This window comes from Aquila chrysaetos, chromosome 1, assembly GCF_900496995.4.
Source record: "Aquila chrysaetos chrysaetos chromosome 1, bAquChr1.4, whole genome shotgun sequence".
Taxonomy (NCBI): Eukaryota; Metazoa; Chordata; class Aves; order Accipitriformes; family Accipitridae; genus Aquila; species Aquila chrysaetos.
The window spans coordinates 50654454-50677846 of NC_044004.1; the positions used below are offsets into that span (position 1 = coordinate 50654454).

Genomic DNA, 23393 nt, shown 5'->3' on the forward strand with positions numbered 1-23393 from the left:
GGAAGGTGCTTTATTCGTGGATATACCTGTGAAAGTGAAGTCCTGGTACTTAGTTTTCTAGTGTAATAGAAATAAAGTGCACATGGTGTATCAACAGCATCAAGCTGGACGTAACTGGTGACTGGTTTCCATAGAGTCATTTTGTGTGGGTTATCTCTTGAACAGGCAGCCCTGTATGGCATCAGATGAAACTTTCTGTGCATAAATGAAAAATTGAAGAATGAGTGCTCTCCTTTGGAGATGAAACATAATGACAGCAGTCTGGTGAACTAAAGCTCTTGTCTTTAATTAATGAGTTAGTATCTCTTTCCTTCTATCAGCCTTCTTTTTTCCTGTGGTGCTATTCTGTTTCCAGTCTTTGTAGTGAACCACATTGTCATTTAGGGCAACAAGTTACTTTTTATTATGAAATCATATGCATAATCCTATTACCTGTGAGGAGCAGCTGACGACTCTGGGTTTGTCTAGTCTGGAGAAAAGGAGGCTGAGGGGCGACCTCATTGCTCTCTACAGCTTCCTCAGGAGGGGAAGTGGAGAGGAAGATGCCGATCTCTTCTCCCTGGTATTCGGTGACAGGACACGTGGCAATGGCTCAAAGCTGCACCAGGGGAGGCTTAGACTGGACATTAGGAAGCATTTCTTTACTGAGAGGGTGGTCAAACACTGGAACAAGCTTCCTCAAGAGGTCGTTGATGCCCTAAGCCTGTTAGTGTTTAAGAGGCATTTGGACAATGCGCTTAACAACATGCTTTAACTTTTGCTCAGCCCTGAGTTGGTCCGGCAGTTGGACTGGATGATTGTTGTAGGTCCCTTCCCACTGAAATAGTCTATTCTATCAGGCATTTAACTAGCAAAGCATTTAAAACAATGAGGTTGATATAAGGGACTGAAAATGTTTACAAAATTTGAGTTGTATGTGGTATATAATTTTTCTTTCATTGTTGGTAAATAACATAACCCTTCACAGCAAGACCTCCTGCATATTGGCATTATGTGGTATGTTATTCCAACAGGAGTAACAAAAAGTGCCTGAATGTAAATAACAAATTTATTTTCCCCCAGCTGGTGTTTTAATAGATATTTTTTAGTGAGGACAACAGCTTGCAGATTGAGATTCTGAACACTTTCTGTAAATCCACACTTCTTTCCTCTTACAACACACCCCTAATCACATGTAAGGCACAGAGCAGCTCTTTGCCTGAGTGAGTACCCAGAGACCACACCATTGCTCAGATCAGGCACAGCTTGATCTGAGTTACTGTGACTGATCACTGCTAGTGCAAATGTGTGTTCAGAAAAGGCATTAAAGAAAATTTTTAAAAATGAGACAAAACAAAGGGAATCGTCGCTTTTAAGTATATATTTCCTGCATCATAAGATCTGATGGGAAGGATAAGGGAGGGGAAGGATGTTCCAAGTCAAACACAGCTCTTCTTTACTCTGGGGTACTAGCACGAGTTTTTCATATCAATCCATATACCCTGTTTCCAGTCATGCTGCTGTCTCCTCTCACCCCCAAACTGTACCAAGCTTTTCCTTATTCTCCAACTGTCTTTTGACTCTTAACTGGCAAATAAAAACCCCCAAGGAGGGAAAATTTGCCCACAGCAGTGAGGCAAAATTATTTGAGTTATGTGGCTTTAATATAAGTGGAAAGGTGGTTGGATTATCTTGTTACCTTTTTTGTTGTGGGGAAATGCATGTTGTTCAAAATATTTAAACTGAACTGTTGACAGATTAGTTTCCTGTTTGGCATGACAAAATTGTTCATTATAACAAAATCTGTCACCTCTGTTTTGACATTCTTTTGGTAAGGATTTACTTGCTGTACTTTGCTTAAGTGTTGCATAAAAATAAGTTGACTCTTTTATTTCCCTTTAATGATATCTCTGCTCTTGGTAATGAAGATAATGTTGTGGCATTGTTTTCTTTACCTTTCAAAATAGAGTTAGGTGGTTTCGTTGCTGTGTGTTCAACGGGTTTGCCCTGTGTTTCCTCCACTTATGAAGTAGTTCCTTCCTTCTGCTCGCTATTCTGTGGCCCAGCAGGTGTAGGAAATGTTTCGTGTTTTTTGTCTAGGAGGTAGAGAAGTGATTTAACTGTATTTGAGTTCCTTCCAGGTTATGTGCTGCAGGGCAAGCATGGCAATACACGTGCATTTTTTACGAGGTGGCAGCCTCTGATTTCTCAAGCTTGTAGAGTAAGTTCAGATACATGGGGCAGCTTCAGATGTACAGAGGAAGGATTGTACTGTTCAGTAAAAAACTTTTGAAGTTGGTTAAAAAATACTTTGGCGCATGTGTATATTTTATGTCTCATCAGTTTCCTAGCAAACATTTAAAACCCCACTTCTTTAAATCTTTACAAATTGTTAGTATGAAATTCATTCATCTTTGCTGTATCTAAGAAGGTATAGGTTTTTTGGTTAAAATAAATGCTTCAATTTTGAATCTACCTATAGGTTTTCAGACACGGTGTCCCCAGCTTGCCAGCATGTTTTATCTACAATGGGAAAATCAGAGAGATTGCAAAATTTAGTCTGCTCATGTTCACTCTGGAGTTCTTTTCAGAGAAGGATTAGATGATGGAGCATAATTTTGGAGTTTGCTTTTATACAGTATGGCTTTCCTGAGGGTTATATATAATTTTTTCTTGCTAGTTTTCTTCCATGCTTTGTGTCAATTACAAACAGGCATTTCTGTGGCTTCTCTTTAGAGAATATACTGTGGGATCAAATAATTTCTTTGTTTGAGGAGAGTGTTTAGAAGGACAGGGGAGGGAGCTGGCTTTTGAAAAGGATGTGCTAATATGAAAGCAACTTATTTTTCCTGCTCAGTTCTGGATATACTACTTGGCTATTGATCCACCTCTACTGTACTCAAGTCTTTGACAGAGAGAGTTTTGTAGTCCTTTGTCTTCCTCTAGAAAATCCTGGAGAGAAAATACATATGCAGACATATTACAGAAGTGAGAAAGTAGTAGTTGCCAGAAAAATGGAATAGCAGAGTTTATTAGTTATTAATATGGAGCACGGCCGGAGTAGTGGGAATTACCGTGGAGGTTTGGTTTTGCTGACAGCTGAAATTAATACAAGAAATGAAGGGAAGAGGGAGAGCCATGGGAATGTTGCTTTTCCATTAGGCATGAAGGGGTGGGTGATAGGGAAAGCTCAACAGCTCTGGAAAAAAACAATCAAATTTATTTTTCCATGTGTATTTCACAAGAGATCTCATGAGTATTGAACTTCGGTGAAAAGATGAGCCTCAACCTCTTCAGTTTTTCCCTCTCACCAGTGTGTTTTGAATTGCAGAAGATTTGGATTTTCTTCCCAGTCCTTTGAAATTTTGCAGTTCTTTTTCCTCTTCCAATCTCAGTCTGAAGACATGACAGATGAGAGTGGTGGTGTGTCTTCAGGAAAAGTACAGCATTCTGAAATAACAGTTGTATTGAAAATCATAGGTTTTTCACACTACAAATAAAAAATGAATGTGCGCATGGTGTTTATATGAGTAGCATGCACTAACATAAAGAAATTGAAACTACTTGTACAGGTACACTTAAGAGTAAGTTTTAGAAAATTTGTCAGATTTATTATTTCAGAAGAAATTATATTGTAGGGTATGGTAGCATAGTTGAAGGTAAGATGATTATACGGATTACTACATGATGGGTGGTTTTAGGGGGGGGTTTGTTGCTTCATTGTGTTGGGTTTTTTTATATTTTATTATTATGGTGTTGCAGTGTGATGTGTTGTGCCTTTCCCTGCACATTCAGGAAAATTCCTCTGTTTGCTGTGATTGACTTAGCTTCATCTTTGTATCTTATGATTTAAGAGTTAAGAAATTTGAAACCCTCTGACAAAGGAACTTTTTCATCTTCCTTCCACTGTGTGGTGAAGGAAATCTGATAGCATTTTTTAACAAGTAGGTCAGCACCACTAAAAAGAGCTCCTTTGAGAAACAGAAGTATGTTAGGTGCCAAATGTAAACTTAATGGTGCTATAATTGCACATGCACTGAAGACCCGTTTTGATATACCACCTAATCCTTTTTAGTGACCAAAACCTATAATGTACATGCAACTTCTACTTAGATATGAAGATGGTATTTAATAACCTCTGTATCTCATATATGCTTATGTAATATATGTGCTTTGAATTGGTGGCTTAATAGACAAGAACCTCTTCCATCACTTAAGACCATAGCAGAGGTTTTGCCAATCTGCGCTATACAAAGCTGCAGATTTCCCAATGTGCTGCTTCCTGCCAAGCCTTAGAAGAGATCTAGCTTTCTGTTTCTAGAAGACTAAATCAGGAATGCTCTGGATTCAAGCTCTGTCCACCTAACTGAAAGTTATTCCAGGTAGGATGTTGCTAGCTCAGTGGTTTGGTAGAGTTGTGGCCAAAAGTGAGTAATGTTTGCTTATTTCTTTAATTCCCACCCCACTTTAAAACATGTCCCTAAAAACACTTCACTATTAGCTAAGCCATTTTCAATTTTTAAATTTCTATTACAAATGGCTAATTTGAATCCGTGTGCACAGTTCCTGACTCATCTTCAACAGAAGAGGCAGAGTCAAGGTACCAAACCTTTCCTCCTTGGTAACATTCCCCCTTGTCTGCAACTTGTTCTTGAAGACATTATCTCCTGAGTTGCTTTTCTGTCACTCTTCCGTATAGTAGAGTTGCTTCAGTGTTCTTCATCTGTGACAAGAGCTTAAAAATTAGGATCTTGCTGTGTTCCTGGTTGAGCCTATTAGCTTATAAAATCAGCCCATTTACTTGTAAGAAACAGTGGAGTGGAGAAGTGCAGAGAAGTGTAAGAGGCATAACGAAATTAACCCTAAACAAGTGGGAAGTAAGGGAGTATAATAATGAAGTCTGAAATTATTATTTTTGTTCCTCTTCCTTCTCATGTGTTTCTTGTACTTCTTAGTTATAAATGCCTTTTCCCAAAGGATATTATTTCAACATACCTTTTTTTTTATTGTTGAAATTTTTTTGCTGTGTTGGGCGGTTATTCCCACAACCTTGTGCTTTTTAGATGGTAAAATATCTTGCTCAGATTTAACTTAATATTTTAGTCTTACCTGTTGCTTTACTTCAAAAAAAATAATTAAATGGGGAAGAAGGAACTGATAAGTATTTTAATGGTGTGATTGGACCCTTCCAAAAGCAACCACATTGCAAATAAAATTTGAATTTGCTAGAAAAATGGTGTTTTAAAATAAACAAACAAAAAAAGAAAAGAAAACAAAAGAAAACCCCAAACACCCCGCTCCCCCCCTCCCAAAAAAACCCAAACCCCACAACCCTAGTAGTCTGTCACAAGCCTCCTGCTCTGATTATAACTTGAATATTTGTTTAAATACTTAAATATTACTCCAAAGATCACAGTGAATTAAAAAGGATGGCATATGTGGATCTGTGCTCATTGCTTGCTCATAGATCTGTAAAGTCCTGGAGGGTCAGAGAAAAGGTGTATTTTAATTTATCTCTACAGTGTTTTATCTCTTTGCTAGACTCTGGATTCTGGTCCATAGATTGCTTTCTTTGTAGTAATGCCAACTCAAATGCGGAGTCCCCATTTCCTCTCCCTCCCCTCTGCACCATCTTGCTTAGGCTCTTTATTCTCAGGGACCCGTTTGGGTGGCCAGAGGCTGAGCTGGATGAAGCAACAAATCTGATGGAAAAACAAGTTCCCAGCCCCCCAGCTGCATCAGGACTCTGGTGCTGTTTTCCCAGTAGCCCCATGCATTCCTGTGCTAGCAGAGTACCTCGTTAGAAAGGCACCAGAAACACTTAAATGAGGAAAAAGGAGAGATTCTGATACCCGCTGTCTCTACTGCTGTGCCAGAGAGCCCACGTCCACTGTGTTGCTGGATAATTGTGAATACTTATTTGAAAAAAATCTGCTGGGCTGTTCACGAATATCTTGTCAATCTTGGGGTGGGACCTGTATTTTTAAAAGTGGTAGTTCAGGTTTTCAGGGTAGGCAGCCAATAACAAGCTGTAGTCTGCACATGGTCAAAGTCAAATGTAGAGCTGCCATGTTTTCTAATGGAGCAAGATTGTACCTGTTACTTCCAGTGCTGCTAGGCCTACAGCTGCCAAGAAAGAAACAGGAGGTCCTGAAGAGATCGCCACCTGGAAAGTTAATGAGTCGAGCGCAGTGGGACCAAGCACTGCGACCAGGTTGCCTGGAGAAGTTGTGGAGCCTCCATCCTTGGAGAGATTGAAAAGCTGCCTGGACACAGTCCTGGGCAGGCTGCTCTAGGTGGCCCTGCTTGAGTAGAAGGGTTAGACAAGAGGACCTCCAAAGTTCCCTTCAACCTCAACGATTCTGTGATATTAATGAATTTTCTCTCCCCAGCCTGTGGCCATGGTTGCACATTTATCAGGCCTATGTCCTTTTGTCACATCTCAGAAACAGGGTACCATTGACTAGTGTAAAATTTTTCACTGTTTATCAGTAGTCTGGGGATTTAAATTTGTAACTCTGATTCCATATGATGAAACTTGTTCATCCTCCTTAGTTTTTCAGTTTGGTTGAAAATACTTTCATCCATTTTTTTCCCCATTATTTTCTGCCATTCTGTTGGATAATAATGGCTTGGTTTAATGCGTGACGTTACTTTTTAGGGAATTGTCCTCACTGTGGAAAACCGACACATGATAGTATGATAACACATAAACTGCTTTGTCCAGGTTGACATTTTGGCTCCGGCTGGTTTCTGTATTAGCTGACATGTAGGGGGAGAGAGAGCAATTCACCTTGTTTCTTACTGTAGATGCATTGAAAAAGCACTGTTGGTTTCTGCCGTACATTCAGATAGGCTTTTCAGCTTGCAGTATTTGGATGAAATTTCAACACTTTTGGGAGAGAGTGAAACAGGGTTATTTGTCTGTAGAAGTACACTGTAGGATTTATTCATTATGTTAGTTTTCTCCAGAATTTGGGATATTTTTCTTTTGTCTCAAACACATGCGTATATGATGGTCATGTTTCACAGATTCATCTAGTAAATTAAAGCTAGAAGTGGATTGACTGATTATTCCTTGTAACTCTTTAATAAGAAAATTGAGTTATGCCACACTTAGATTTTTAGTGTGACCCAGTGTAACACCACATAATCAATCATGTGGCACCAATAACCACAAAAATAGGAAGATGGCACCCTGAAGATGTGAAGTAGGAAGAACAGGTTGATGGTGGAGCAGGGTTCGTGGAGACTAGCTGCAACAGGCTGGTTGTGCTTTTCTGGCTGCAGCTTTTATCATTAAGCTGGAAAGCATAAATGAAAGGAACACATTAGGAGCCCATAAAGATTTCAGCCTTTCACTGTTGGTGCATGCCTATCTTTCATTCTCCCAAATACAATGTTCCTGCATATGTCTGTGTATGTCCCCAGCTCAGTACTCTGCCCTTCTTTCAGTTACTTTCATCTGCTGCAGTTCGATTCAAAGTGGCTGCTCATCAGCATGTTGTCTCAGTGCAAGGCAAAGTCTCCTGTCTTCCACTGAGATCTCAATTGAGCTTCCAGCTACTGATCTGCTTAACCACTGGGTGTAAGTGGCTGCTGATGTCTGATAGTTAATAAGCATTTGCTGCTAATCAGCTACTGCAAAATCCAGCTAAGGCCAGGTGCAGCAGTGGCTGCATAGCATGGGGAGCTGTGGTCACTGTAGTTCGCAGCAGCTGATCAGAGGTCTTGGAGATAAATGGTTTTCTCCTGGAAGGGGACAGAGATAGGGCTAGTTAGCTGCCTGGTGGTAGCTGTGTTTTGAAACACTGATTATCTGTGGTTACCAGTGGTGACCTCCTAGTTCCACCATAAATGGAGCAGCAGTGGTGTGATCTGGGAGCAAGTAGAGAACTTCATGGTTTAAAGGATGCTGAGCAAGCTGTAAGCAATGGACTTGATTAGATGCAGTGAACACCGGACACTGAGCAGTTTCTGCTTACCTACCAGCTTTTGTCTGACAAGATAGGAACAGGGACACTGCTTTGGTATAGCTCTCCCTGCTCCCCATTTCACACCTTTTCTGTCCTTGCCTTCAGAAATTCCCAGGCTGACTGTCTCTGAACTACCCAGCACGTGAAGGTGAGCAAGTCCAGTGCTCCCCTCATGGGCTGCTGGGCCAAGGAGTGGCAGCTTTTCTGGGCTGTCACTCTGGGCTTTCTTGTAAGGAGAAGGGAGGCATGCCTGGCAAGTTCTCACCTACCTAGTGTGGCAGGATGTGTCTGGTCGTGTGGCCGTGTGTTGTTTGGGCTTACCATGAAACACAGAAAGGACAGGTTGAACTGAGATATGGTGGAAGGGCTGGATAGCAAATAGATGAAAATTGTTTGCAGCCTTGTATTTGGACTTCTGTGGCAAGGTCTAACAACATTAACTTTAACACCTGTGGCAGACAAGCTTTGTTCTATCCAAAATATTGCTGCCAAAAATCTTCTGTATTGACATTGTGATTGGAAGGATGTTTTTCTCTCAAAGCTAGCAACTGCTAAGAGATTTGGAAGAGTAATTCAGGCTGTTACCTGTGCTTTGTTCTGCAGATACCCTTTTGCAAAACTATAAATCCTAACCTGCCCAAAGGAGCTCTTTAAGTGATGTTATTAGCTTGGTTCAAGTCAAACAGTTTGACATTCTTTGAACAGAAGTATTATGTGAGGTTGATGGTCTGTATTCCTGTACTTCAGCTCAGAACTTGAAATTCATCTTTGCCACAAGCACGCATGGTTTGTTTTCAAATGCTTTGCAAATGAATATTTTATTAGGTAGCTGTGGCCAAATGCTGCAGGATGGCCTTTGATATGCTTTGTAGCCAAGCAGCTTTAGCTGGGTTGGCAGAGCCCTCTGGTGGGAATGCAGCCTGTGCCAGCAGCAGCCAGTCCTGTGGGCAGTGCCACCCACCTCTCCCAAATGCCATCAGCCAGCCCTCTCTCGGCTCAGTGGCATCCCACCAACTGTTTGCTCAAGTGGCCAAGGGGTTCCCCTTCATCCCCTTCCTAGCCAGGAGAGCAGAGCCCTGTGGAGTGCACTTGACCTTTTTTAGCAAACCTGATGGTGTGCTGTAAGCGTCTGTATAACTTTAGGTGTTGCTTTGCAAAATATGATGGCTCTTTGAGAGTAATAAAGTTAGCCAATTACAAGATAATATTTTCCTAATCCATATCACAGTGTGGGAGAGCTGTGACGAATTTCAAGAATTGCTTGTATGAATTTCAGTGGTATCTGTAAATATCTTTTTTTTTTTTTTTTTTTTTTTTTTAAGTACCACTTAATAAAAGTAACTGATTTACTTAGGCATACAGTAGGACATTTCTAAATCAAGGCCACAGCCTGCCATTTCTGTTGGTCAGTAATGCTTTTGCTAATCAAGGTACTTGAGGAAAGGGCTTTTGTGATTTAAAGTACCAACTTGCTAAGCATGAAAGAAAAATGTTATTACACTTGTCTAACCTAATACTATTCAAAAGCCTGGTTAGAACTGCTATATGCACTGCCAAACCAGAATGTGCAAACAGGTCTTTTAACCTGATTAGGTCCCTAAAGTGTTGATATAATACAGGCCAATAACCCTCCTGCAGGAAATCCAGTGGTTTGAGATTGTTGCACAAGTAACGCAGTAGTAATAAAGTGTCTTTTTTTTTTCCTCCTCACATGATGGCCAGAGCTTTTCACTCACCATTGATTTGAAACACTCAGGATTGTGCCCAGTATTTTATCTTCATTAAAATAAAAAAAAAAGAAGAACATGTACCATGGCTTGAAAAGGCAATTGCCTATGGTGAACAGGATCCCCCTCTGATAAAGTTGGAGAGTGGCAGCAAGACAAAGGCAATCATATTTTTGTGTCATTTCACTTGTTTCATGATCAAGTTTTGTATATATGTATAAATTCTTCCAAAAGCTAAATTAACCTTCATGGCCTATTTGAAATGCCAATTTCAGTTCTTCACCTTTGTGTTGAACTCACCTGCTCCATTGCTGGGGTTCCGCAACACAAAACCGCTCCATTAAGAGACCCGTCATTTGAGAGGCAGTTGTGTGGTGGAGCTCCTTGCTGCAGGTTCTTGTGAATTCCCAAAGCTGAATATGTTTCAGAAAGCAATTAAACACTCTTGTGAAAGGAAAATTCACCAGTGTGGTGATATGCAGATAATGCCTTTGTCAGAATTCCTCAGCTGCAGCCAAGGGGATGGGGTGGGAGGTGCATGGCTGCCTGTACTTGCCCTCTTCCTCCTTATCCTTGGGTGGAGGCAGGATGCTGAACTAAAGAGGGCCCCTTAAGGCCCTGGAAAGGGCTAGTTTTGTTGTTGTTTTTGTCCTCCTCTGCTGATAACTGGAGGAGCTGTGGTGGGGGGAGTACCAAGCTGTTTGCGATGGGTGAGGACTCTAAACCTCTTCCCGCAGCCTGGAGAAGTTCTTTGCTGGGGGGTATCGTTTCCAGAGGAACCTTCCAGTTTACCTGCAGTCCGATCTGGCATTTCCCATGGCCTGACGGCTTTCCTTACCTGTAATGAGAGTTTCACTGGAGTCTTATTACAAATACACATAGGAGGCAGCACAAAGGTTTTTTTCTTTCTTGCAGGACAGCTTCATCTTCCTCTTTTTTCTTAGTGTTGTGGTTAGAAGCTTTAATTCTCTGGCAGGTGGTATACGGTATGTTTTTCTAAGCCCTGCATCTTTTGGCTCTTAGGGTACCCTCTGCTCTGTGACTTCGTAAAGATGCTGAAAAGCTATTTTTCTAATTTCTGAATTGAAATTCCCTTACCTTTGTATTGCACAGTGTCATCATGATTCAGCTTTGTAGAATACTGTCTTACTTCCACAGGTCATCTTGTTCCATGCTCTTTTTAAGACAATCACATCTAATTTTAATCCTGTGATCCAACGACCCTCCTGAGTTGTCTGTTGTAACGCAGAATTTCCAATGTAAATGTTGCTTTAACATTACTCGTGGTTATCTCTAATCTCAGAGTCTCGTAACAAAATCTCTTGGAGAGTTCATTCTCTTTTGTCTGTGCTTTTTATTTCAAATGTGTATTTTCTTGGAAAGTGGCTGATGATATAATATTTAGAATTTTTTAAATAATCACTGTTCTTCTGAAGAACTTGGTGAAGTCTAAGATTACCATTCAAATAGGCAGGTAAGAGCTTTGGAGATGGGTAATTTGTAGCTTTTAAAAAGCCGCACTGCCTCGCTTTTGTCTCGGAATTTATTATGCTTCCCAAGTATAATGTGACATACTGAATAGGGCAGGGGGTGGGGACATTGTCTTCAGCTGACATGCTGTTATCAGCGGGACTGTGTTTCTGGACACAAGATTTTGCAGTCATTGGTCGTCCAAAGAAAGCCTTTCCATCTGAGGATTGGACAAGAAGATGCGTCAATTTGCTGCCCGTCTCCAAGGTACTGGTGATGCTGCCTCCACAAGCTGGCTAACGTCACAGCTCCATCACCCAGCGGGGTGTGGGCTTTTTTCTCCTCTTCTCTGTTTTAATTCTGTATTTGCTTCCTACTGCATTTCTTAATCTGTCTTCTGCCAAATGCTAACAGCATGATATTTTGCAATCATTTAGGTGAATACAAGAAGGACGAACTCCTGGAAGCTGCTAGGTGAGTGCTGCTTAGAATATAAAGCGTATTTTGGGGGTGGAAGCAGGAGAGGAAAAGGGATTTTTAAAACAGTAATGTTTTGTCATTGCCTTTCCATGGAGTGATGCAAACAAACCACTTCATTAGCATAAATCTCTTCGGACTTTACAGTCTGGTACAAATGGAAAAGCCTGTTTATGTAATTGAAATCCCCCACTATGGTGGTTATAAGGTTAATATTGAGTTTTTGCTTTAAGCTGCTTAAATCCTCTTTATCGTTTTGTGACTGTTCTTTTTAGGGGCAATTTAAATATTGGAATTTTTTTTCTTTTGTTTTTTTACTGCTACCTTAGGATATATTTTGAAAATAGGCTTCATCAGAACAGAGCATAAGGAGCCCTATACAAAAGGTGTAAAGTTCAGTCATGTATTCCAAAGATGCTTTCATCCTTCCTTCTGACAGCACAAGACTGTTTTGTATAGACTGTTAACCCTTCTAAAAAAATTCTGGATATTGGTATGTAGTTGTTTCAAACGTTATGGGCCATATGCTGTGAAAATGTATTTAATTCAAAACATTTAATTCGGCAAATGGCTTTCAGAGGATCTGTAAAATTAGATAAAGGAAATATAAGGTGAGGTTAAGGAGAGAAATTAAGAGGTGTTTTTGCACGATCTTTTGTAATATACTTAACTGCAAATTTAATATTCTTTCCTGTATTTACCCTTGGTTTTGAAATGGTCAGAAGACCCTTTAGCCATCTGACGTTCTCCCTGGCAGAGTACGAATTTCAATATACTATACTTTGATATCCAGCTCCTTAGCAAATGTTTTGCAAAGAGCTCTGTCTTTTTTTTTCCCCTTTTGGTAATACTCTCCTCTCCTTTTACAGGAGTGGTAATGAAGAAAAACTGATGGCTTTATTGACTCCTTTAAATGTGAATTGCCATGCAAGTGATGGGCGTAAGGTAAGTTAATATCTGCTTTATATTTCTGTTATTCAAGAAAGGCCAATTTAGCCATACTGGGAAGCAAAGATGTATAAACCAAAAGGGTGTATGGGGGGAAAACCCGTGATGTCTTTTCACTGTAAAATTAAATGCTGTTGTTGTACTTGACGCTGACAGTTGTGTCAGATTGACAGTCGGTGGACGTGGATTTTGTGTGTGTCTTTTCTTTTAAATGTGAGACCCTGGTGTACGTGAAAAGTGAAGCCTTAAGACCTTTTATAAGAAAAACATCATGTACTGTTGTAGATGAATAAAATAACTAAGGGAGGAAAGTTATTATTGTATTTGAACATTGTCTGGGTGTGGTGGTTGGTATTCGGCTTAGGTCGTAATGCCCTGCCACGTAGACTGGCACTTAACACCTTCTGCATTTTCTTAAATTTGACATTATTGTTTTGACTTTCTCTGGCAGGGATGTTTGAATGAGTTAAATTAAGGATTAGGCTGAAACTGGAGGAGGGAAGAACATACGGAGTGAGAAGTAGATCCTATGATTTTTGATGTTTTAGACATCAAGATGATGGTCTGTCTAGACTGTTGGATTTACAAATGTTGGTTATTTTTATTTATTTATTTATTTTACCGTGTACCAGAATGTTCTTAATCTGCATCTCTTAAAAACGTCTCTCACGTGTAACAGTACATCTCAGTCTTGGAGAGGAAAGCATGGGAGTGTGTTCCTTTATAGTTTTCTTTATTTTTGGTGGAGTGTGTTGGAGCATAGCATAAACCTCTGCCTATTCTGGAGCTGTTGTGGAACAGCCCAGTTCCACTGAAATCAGTGAAGATAGGCCAGTTTACGCTGCCTTTTAATAAAAAGACATATTGTTGCTGATTATAAAAAATGTAGCTCCATTGTGAAAACATTCCTATTTTTAATGCACATTTTAAAATGTTTTCTCAGTTGTAATGCCTATGATACCTACTATGTGAAAGAAAACCCAGCCAGTTTTTCACTTGTTTACATTTATCACTGGCTGAAAGTTTATGAATCTTCTAGGTTTTTAAAACAATTAATTTTGTGATTTGAGGACAGGCAAATGAACAAGGGCTTTATTTAGTTCAGTTGTGTCGGAACTGATGAAATACTCCGCATATTTTACAATTAAACATATTGTCCAGAGTCCTTTGTTTCCCTTTTCTTTTTTTAAGCCTTTACCATTCAAATTGGATTGTATTTAGGAATTAATAGTGCACTGTGTTGTTATAATTAAGCATGGTGGTATACAGCAGTGCATTACTGAGTAATTGAGTCCCCATCACTATTGATTGAAGGCCAAAGGCAGAGTTGTGATTTCTGTCAATATGGAGAGGAATAAGCCCTTGCAGATCAGTTATCTAGAATATTTATCACTCTAAAATAAGAATAAAAAAATAAAAAAGCTTTTAAAATTCATATTAAGCTAGCAGAAAATATTTATGTGTTATTGCAGCCTCTGAATTAGTTTGAAAATGTAAGCCCAAAGCTCAGAAAGCATATTGCAGTGCAAGCTAATCAGTGTGGGCACTTTGATAATTTTTCTGTGTGTTTAACTGTTGGTAAATGCACTGGTTATTAAAACTCCTTTTAAGATGGCTTGCCATTGATATTAATTAGCTTTTTTAAAATTATGTCTACCAGATGTATTTTTTTTTTTTCCCCACCATATGTGTATAAACTGTTTAAGGTGAAGTAATTCTCTGTAGCAAGTGTGCTGTATAACTGTTAAGTATTTCATTTGTAAGGCAAAGCATTCAGGTCCTGTATTAGTGCAAGATCACTTGGGGTTTAATCATTCTAAGCTCTGCTGCAAATTAAGTGAACTTTTCATCCTACAGCACAGCATTCTTGTAAATGAAAGTCTTTGCTGGTGTAGCTGCCTCCAGTTGACCTATGTTGATTTACACTAGCTGAGAATTTGTCCATTGTGGAAGCTGTTTTTGCATTCCTTGATGCTTTTCATAGTTATTTTTTGCAGATCCCTTGAGTTTTCAAGCCTCAAACTTAACACAGTGTAAGGCTACAGACTTAACGCAGCTGTTAGGGCTGGGAAGTGCAGACTCTGTGGAGTGGCCTGAGGTTCTCAGCAGCATCATGCTTACTCTGCAGTACAGACATATCCACAAACTCTTGTGTACACGTTTCTCTAGTTTGTGCATTCCTCGGCCTTGCGTGTTTCTGAGTTCGGCACTACTCTGATAAGGGAAACATTCAGCTTTGTAGGTGAGGAAACTGAGTCCCAGTACTGAATGGGTGATTATTTTTTCTGTATAGCAGGTGGTGGTAGTGGTTTTTTCATACTTTGGGATGTGACTTTCCAACAGTTGTCATCTAACACCCATTGCACTGGAACTGAATAGCAGAATAGTCAGGATATTTCATTGCTGTATGCACTTTACCTTTTTTTTTTCCCCTTGGGGATCTCTTCTGTGTCACGTGCATGCTAACATCTGGAGTTCCTGGATTTCCCAAACACCACATCTGCTGTGAGGTTGTGCTTCATAGAACAGATAAAAGGGGTGGAAAACTGACAGTAGCTCGCTGGTTTGAAACCAGCTCGGGTTAGAAATAACAAAGACTTACTGCATTCTGTGTGCTGCTTGCAGCCTTTTTGAAAAGTATTGATACCCAGAGTCTGATTCCTACTGGACAGGAGTCCATGCTGCTAAAACAGTTACAGCTGGTGCTGATAACCATTGCTCCATCTGTTTATTTAGCATAGAGGTAGGTCAAAGGCTGAATAGGAGTGAAAACTGAACTTTCTTCTTCCCTTCCAAGTCACAGTTAGATTATGACCATTGTGGAAACATTCACATTACTGAAGCTCTTCAGCTGTTGCCTGAAGAGAGAATTCATTTTCAGTTGCTACTCTAGCAGTTTTTTTCTGGAGTGAAAAATGAAGGAGTGTGTGCAAAAGAAAGAGCAATTTTATACATCAGCTAAAGCAGTCCTGCATACCAAGGATCTAGGTAATTTGTAGGGTTTTGTTTTGATGACCAAGGAAAAATCAACAATCATATCTCAGAGAAGCAGCTATTTCATTGAGCTAGGTCATGGTTGATTTTTGAGTAAGTATTGGCTTATGTGCCTGTTGAACATATATGAGGGCACAAACAATAGTGTACAAGTACTGAGCTATACAGTGCAGAGCTATACGGTACAGTGTATGCAAATGAGTGTTATGCAAGGGTAAAATTTCGCAGGAACTGGGTTTTTTTGTTGTTGGTGGCTTTTTTTTTTTTAAACGGTTCTATTTGCTCTTTAAAAAGCAATGCCTGAACTGAAATGTAATAGTCATTTTTCATGCCAATTAGTCCTGCTTTGATTTTTTTTTTTTAACAGGAGACTGAAAAAATCACAGAATTGTTAGGATGTGGTGTTGTGTGTAACATAAAATTTGCATGTTACATCACTTCTGTTTAGATTGCTTTGCAAAGTATTTGCTCTGTCAAAACAGAACTTAGACAAAATGCATGGCACCTGCGTATTCCCAATGGGTCTGAAATTTCACCGTGTCCAGCCTCTTGAGCTCTGCCAAACTGTTCGCTCTTTATGTAATCTATAGAAGTAATGACTTCTAGAAGACATGCTATCATATTGGAAGTTAACAGATAGTACTGAACTTTCACACTGTTAAAAAGCTAAGCCACCTATTTACATGTCTATCCACGTAAAGGTATGCAGGCTCCGGAGATTTGCTTTACAGCCCTGCTTATTTTCCCTCAGATTTTTTTTTCTTTTTTTTCCCTCTGGGGTTGTCTTTTTCCAGACTTAGTTGTGGGTGAATTTTCAAAAAATGTTTTTGACTCTTTTAAAACAACAGATTCCTACCTGCTACTGGAAGCTAAAGCTGTATTATTTTGTCATGGGAGCTGGATTTCTGATTTGTTACAACAGTCACAGTTGACCTAATCCAGTACTTAGTGGCAAGAGACAGGCTTAAAATAGAAGGTATCATGGTTGCAGGTTGAGTTGAAACCATCTCTTAGCCCTCTCATTTCCTTTGGAAAGCTGTTGTGGACACTTGAAAAGCGTTTCAGGAAAAATTGATGTTGCCTCCATTTTTAAAATTCAGAAGTATCTGAGCTAATAAGGAAGCATTGGTTTTAGCAATTCAGATGAGAACTCTTCTCTACAAGGCAGACTTCCCACATCACTTCTTGACAGCTTTCCAAAGTTAACTGCATCCAGTTGACATGGTAGCTGTTAGCAATGGGAGGTTGGATTTTTGTTCTGAAGTCTTGATTTTTGCTGGTATATAATATCCTGCTCCTGTCCTACATTACTCATGCTCAGATCATGCTAACATTCAAATACTCAGGTGTCGGTTGAATAAAACCTTCTCTTTGTGCAAGGGAACCCAACTCCTCTGGACAGGAGTTACTCAAAAAACAGTTTGTTTTGCTCCTTTTCTCAAGGTTCATGTCCTTCGAAGCAGAGCAAATATCTGAGATTTTGAGCTCTTTGGAGCACAGAACAATTATTTTTATGTAAAATAAAATGCATGCTTTGTATTTTGAAAGTATAGATTCCATTGATCTGTTGCAGCTGTGTTTTGTATTTACATTTTGTATGAACTGTATGAAAAACGGAGAATACCATGGCGTTACCTGTGAACTGCTTGGTCTTGGGTATTTGTTCAGCATGAGGCAGGAATTACTACCAGAAGGCAGCACAGGATGCAGTTCCCCCACAGCTACATTGTTTTCCTTCCTGCACCTTCCCTCCCTGCCTCATTCCTTAGAAAGTAGAAACGTAGAAATTTCTGCAACAAATGAACTAGGGAGACTGCAAACAATGCATCTCCATTCTTTCCCAGCACGGGACCATCCAGCACCGTGGATGAGGCAGTGATCCTATGGAAAAAAAATAATAGGCAATTATTTATTAAAAGGCCTTTTCTAGCATGCACATAGTCCTACTTCATTTTATTTCACTGTAGTCGTCTGGCTCCTAGTGCCCCTTTTTCTGTTTATTCCCAGTTTTCAGTCCTTAACAGCTCCCAGTACCAGTCCTTAATACTTGGTATTATGCCTTTCCAACGCCGTTGTTGTTATGGCTTTCCAAACCAGATGTAAACAACCCTGGACCCAGAATACCAGTAGCAGGCCTTTGCATTAAACTTTGTGAGTCATAGGAGATGTACTTGCCTCTTGGGTTTGATTGAGGCTGTTTCTTCAGCCCATTCCTTCCTACCATACAGACACTCATTTTTCTTGTGCAAGGTATCATCCAGGTTCATGGATGCAGGGTACAGATGTAAGAAATCCAACTCTGAGAAGGTCTGCGATGTGGTGCTGGGTACCAGCATCCTTGACCTGAAGCAACCACCGCACAAGATCTTGCATGTGCGCATTTTGTGGAGAGGACGGAGTGCCCCTCAGCTCCTGCGATGGGACGTCTCTGATACCAAGTAATGTTCTGTTGGATGGGCTTGCAGATTCCTTCTTTTGCTTCCTCTGCTTCTTTCTCTCTTGAGAGATCAGCCTTGATCAGCCTGTAAACAAAGAGCTGATAAATAGAAATTGAATTCTAACAAGATCAGGTGAGTTATGTCTCCTCTTACCAGGGAGTCTCCAATTTGCTGCTGGTAAGTGGATTTGCCAGCCCCTGTTGCAGAATTCTGCTTGTTCTCAACCATTTTAATGAAAAATTCTGCAGTTCAGAGAAAATTCATATGCCTTCCAATTTCTGAGTCTGTATGGAACAATCGATCCGTGTTTTCACAAGCTTTTTCTTTACAGTTATTAAACCTAGAGACTTGAGCAGAGGTTTAGATTCTCTTCTAATCATCTTGGCTCTAGGAGCTGGGGGTTGAAGAAAAATGCCATGTTTTGCAAGACTTGTGAAAAAATTGTGTGCTAGTGACACTATAAAACTTTACAGTTGTGTGCATTTTTCTTGTGCTACAGTAGTAAAATGAGAACTAATAACAAATAAACCTATAGGTCTGTTTGTTCTATAAATTTATGGTGGGCAGATAATATTCAGATGAGTATGGAACATCTTTTGGAAGAAATCATTTCACATATAAAAGTGTTGTTTAAATGTTGTGAAAACACACACTTCTCTGCAGACAAAAGCTGCATATTTGAGCAAAAGACTTGCAAGCAGATTCCTGAGGGAAGGCATTTTTGTCATACCCAAGGATATGTCTGAATCTCTGTGTGTACTCTACACATATGTATATTTTTTGTCACGTAATATATTATTTAGTGTCACAATTTACATTTTATCTTCCCCAAAATTTTATGAGCTTTTTTCTGCTGGTATACATTGCTTGTTTGTGTTGTTTATAGATATATCAAAACTCTCTAGTCTCAAGGCTTATCTACAATAAGAAATAACTTGTGCGGAGGAGAGGAGCAACGGAATCATACATTGAAACCAGATTAACAGTTGACTGTGTGTATTCATGGTTAAGAACAAGTGTTTTCTCCCTGATTAGTCTAATCAAAATTTAAAAAAATACATTAAAAAATTGTTTAACTAGAAAATGCCATTTTATTTCAGAAAAAAAGGCAGCTCCACATGGAGTAAATCCAAAACAGTTGTTCCAGAATAACTGGGTAGACTAGCCCTTGCTGAATCTGCCCACTTGCTGCTAGCATAAAATTTCAGTCTGGTTTTGGTGAAGTACTATAAAACCACTTTTGTGGGTGGGAAATGCACAGATTTGGGGCTCTTCATTTGTGGTCTTGCAAAGATTAGCCAGAAGTTTCATGATGCGTGGTTACAGCTTTTGGAACTGCAGTTACCAAAAAAGCGATAATAGTGTACTCTGTTAGTTCATGTTTGGTAGTGTAAATTTGGCCATGACTGATTGTTTCTAAACACTGTAGTCTTTGACACTGATCATGGATGTGTTTCATGAAATGCGTATGTATCAAAGGTGTATCTAGGGGTGTGAATGTATATGTTGAGAGAGGGATAAAAAATTAAAAGTATTTAGGTATATATATCCCTATATATACTCACATATACATTAATATACACTTTTGTATATACCTAGCTGTGTGTACTTACATATGTGTGTGTATATCTCAGAGATATAGCTAGGTAATGTGCTTGTATAGGGGAAGATAGGAGCCAGCACTCCCCTGTTTCTGCAAGCTGATTTTCTGGGGATTGAGGGAAGATGGAGAGCACATCTATTTCTGTTTAAAACAAAAATGTTATGCTGAGAGCTTATGGCTTTAAAAATTTGGGATTTAAGATCCTTGTTTACTCTGTTCAATGACTGCTGTGTTCTGCAAGTGCTACAATTGCTTGTGCTTCTGCAGCCTCACCAGTGACCCATATTGGGTATGGGCATGTATACCGTCGTGGGAGAACTTGTCATCAAATGCCAGCTGCTCCATGGCAACTGACCTATATATGCTATTATCCCACCTCAGATGTGAAGTCATTCACAGTACCTGAGTAAACTGAGTGAAAAGGGGCAGCTGGGGGTTGGACTACGAGTTGATCTCCAGAGCTCACCTCCAACCTCAGTTATTCTGTGATACCTTGGTACCCCATAGTAATATATTTGTGTGGTCCATACTCCCAGCTTGGATTTGGATGAAAGGCTTCACAACCTTAGAGCCTATCCCTGTGTATGCTGTAATTAGGAGGACTGATGGAGGTAAAAAGATGGACTAAAGTCCTTCTGAGCAACTCTTCCCTTAGTGAATATGTGCCTGTAGATCAGATGCACACATTTTTTGTACTCTTTTCAGTTATAGCTATACTTCTCTGTAATTTAGTTAAATATTTTAAATCAACATCTGCATGCAAAATTAAGGGTCCTTCCTGGATTTAGGTAGTGGAAGACTGTGAAAAAGGTGACATGTCCAACGTTACAAAAAGGGTACAAAGCAAGTGCCATAATGTTTGTGATGTGCCTGGGGCAGAAGTGCCAATGCAGTACACACATAAAAAGGACATTTAAAAATGGCCACAACTGTATTTTGCCTTTAAAACACCATTTTGTTTGTTTAAAAAGACATTTCCCAGGATTCATGCATGTCAGAAATAGTGACAAGTTATGCTCGCTCTTATGCTGTGATCCCATTATTTCATCAGCCAAGCATGGTCAAAGTGAATAACACAAGAATCCCTCCCCTGACTTTGTACAGTGTAGATGGCTTAATTTCTATCTCTGGTGTCACTTAAGACCCTCTACGGCCAAAGGTGATACTTTCTGAATAAAATGTAAAACTGATAGCTGCTCTAAGTTTCTATTATGAGATCTTAAGTTTATTTTCCCCGAAAAGTTTCGGTGAGCATCCCTTCACCTGTTTCCATTTTCTTCAGAAATTACTTGAAGTGTAGTCTATCATATCCACAAATAGAAATTGTCCACTTGAAGGACTGGAAAGATATTGTTTACTCTGTAGTCATTCTCTCTGTATTGTTCTCTAAAAATGAGGAAATCTCATTTGTTAGGTCTTAATCAATGTGCTCTTCAGGAAACCTTCAAATGTATTAAAGGTGTGGGGTTTTTTTATACCTGAACTGTTTCCCCTTGATGTTTAGCTTCACACAGGGGACGGCTTCTTTCATTAGGCTATCATCTATCTACTGTCAAGAGAAAACAAGTCAAACTGGCAGATTTGGGCAGAGCTGCCATTTAATATTTTATACACATTAACTAAATGCTGTGGTCTGGACTAATACTGGAGCTCTATGAGCTCACAGAGCATCCAGAAGTTGAGTACTGCTGCTGTTTCTTCTACTGTGATCTCGAGAGTGGAGTCCTTTCCTTCTCAGAGCTTGCTGAGGTTATGTTTGAGTTGAAACGTGCAGCTCAGTCCATGGACTGTATGCATTTGATTTCTGTATATGGTTGACTATAGTGAATACTGTAGGTGCCATTTCTATCCTTGGTGTCACTTCCCTCTCAAAATCCCTGCATGTAAGCATGAGAGGTACTGCGAAGTAAACCATTCTGCTTTCTTACCGATTTTCACTTTTGAATGTGGTATTAGAATACTTTGTGGCCTCCCTCTGTTGTTGGTCCTGTCATTTAGTTATACACTGTTTCCCATCTCTGCGTCCTATCATGCAACCATCTTGGGACCTAACATCATCTTCCTTAAAAACCATTGGTGAGGATTCAGTTAAAAACTTGTTGAGTACCCATATAGACTGTATCAGTTGGATTACCCTTATGCATGTGCTTGTGACTGCTTCAGAAAACTCCAAGAGTTTTAAAGGTGGGACTTCCCTTAACACTATTTGACTATTCCCAAGCAGATCATGTTTATCCAGGTGTCCACTAATTCCAGCTGTTATTATATTGTATTTTTCCTGGTACAGACATCAAAATTACAGGCCTGTAGTTCCCCAAAACATGTTTTAATGATTGGTTTGCAGCTTTCGGGTCTTCATGTACCAAGATAATCTTAAGTGAAGGACACATACCACTAATAATTCATCTGTTTCGTTCTCCAGTGCTCTCTTGAGTGAATGCAGTCCCATCCTGGCAATTTGTTGGTGTTCATTTTGATTATGGGTATCATTACCTCTTTTATGCTTAATTTAGTTTCAGACAGATCCTTTGCCAAGCTTCACCAGGGTCCTGGTATGAGAATTACTTGTTTCTTCTAAGACGTGTACCATGCAAAGAGTTCTTTTAGTTCCTCCACAATGACTTGTCGCCTGGAGAGCTCCATTCCTTGCCCGAGCATCACCTTGCCCAACTGGACTGTCTGGTGGATTTTGTGCTCCTGGTGGGTTGCAAGAAGGGTTTATGGCTGGTTTGAATTCCTTTCACTAGTCACTGCTTAAACTGTTTTTGCGTTTCTAATTGTATTTTTACCTTTAATTTGCTGGAGTTTATGGTCCTTGTGATTTTCTTCAGCTTGTAAATTCAGCTTTTGGAATGATGCCTTCTTAATTCTAGTAATCTCTTTCAGCTTGCTGTTAGTCACATTGGCTTCTTTCACTTTATCAAGCCCTTCCTCATAGAAGGTGTGCATTACCATGGCATTTCCAGTGTTGCCTCTGTTAGTAGTCTTTGTGCTGCCTGTAAGGACTTAATTCTCTTAGCTACCACTTTTAGCTTACTGTTAAAAAACTTAACAATTTTTTTCATAGCTCCACTTTCTGAAGGTTTGCGCAGTTGTGCTGGATTATTTTAGCAAGCACTCTTCTCTGTAGAGAAGTGGAATCCAGGTATGTTATAGTCACTGTTAAAGAGCAACTTCTACTGCAAAGTTTTGCACCAGCTGTTACTTGTTAATTGGTACCAGCTCAGTAGTTGCATTTACTCCTGGCCTCCCTAGCCAATTTCTTTGTAAAATAATCCCCGATACCATCCAAACATTTCACCTGTTAAGTCACCCAAAGCTGTTCTGTTTTCTGCTCTTGCTGCCTCTCTGATTTCTCTCAGCACATCGATTATCATTTGCTAATAAAACCCCATCATTGACTTCATAGGTTGTATGGATAATTTAGAGTGATCAGTTTAGTTCTAAACGAAAAGAACTACAAATACTTATGTGCAAGGAGAAGTGTATTTACATAACCATTTCTAAAACTGTTGTGTAAGTTGACTGAGCAGGCAGTAGATGAACAATAAAAGGGGAGGAAAATGCCAAAATAGGACATTGTAATTGATGATGGATGTGTCATTGATGAACAAGAAAATTGAGGTTATTTGGTGAGTCTTTTCTAAGTAATATAATACACCTATAAAAGAGACTTACTTCTTACAGATTAAATTCTTTAGAATATTCATATTCTAATAACCATAACGTCTCAATTTTGAAACATACTAAAAGGAAGTAGAAGATAAATTCTCTGCTTTTT

General features: G+C 39.5%; 1 protein-coding gene across 3 annotated transcripts in view; it reads left to right on the forward strand.

Moving 5' to 3' along the window:
* Nucleotides 1–23393, forward strand: part of TNKS (tankyrase) — a 146904-nt gene that overhangs the window by 66771 nt on the left and 56740 nt on the right. For 2 of the 3 annotated variants that reach the window (XM_030019717.1, XM_030019726.1), the window contains exons 4-5: nucleotides 11590–11626; nucleotides 12499–12574. In XM_030019717.1, coding sequence (XP_029875577.1) covers nucleotides 11590–11626; nucleotides 12499–12574 — 113 coding nt within the window. Of the gene's footprint in view, nucleotides 1–11303; nucleotides 11420–11589; nucleotides 11627–12498; nucleotides 12575–23393 lie in introns of those variants that run through there. The other variant, XM_041127669.1, reaches the window with a different exon arrangement.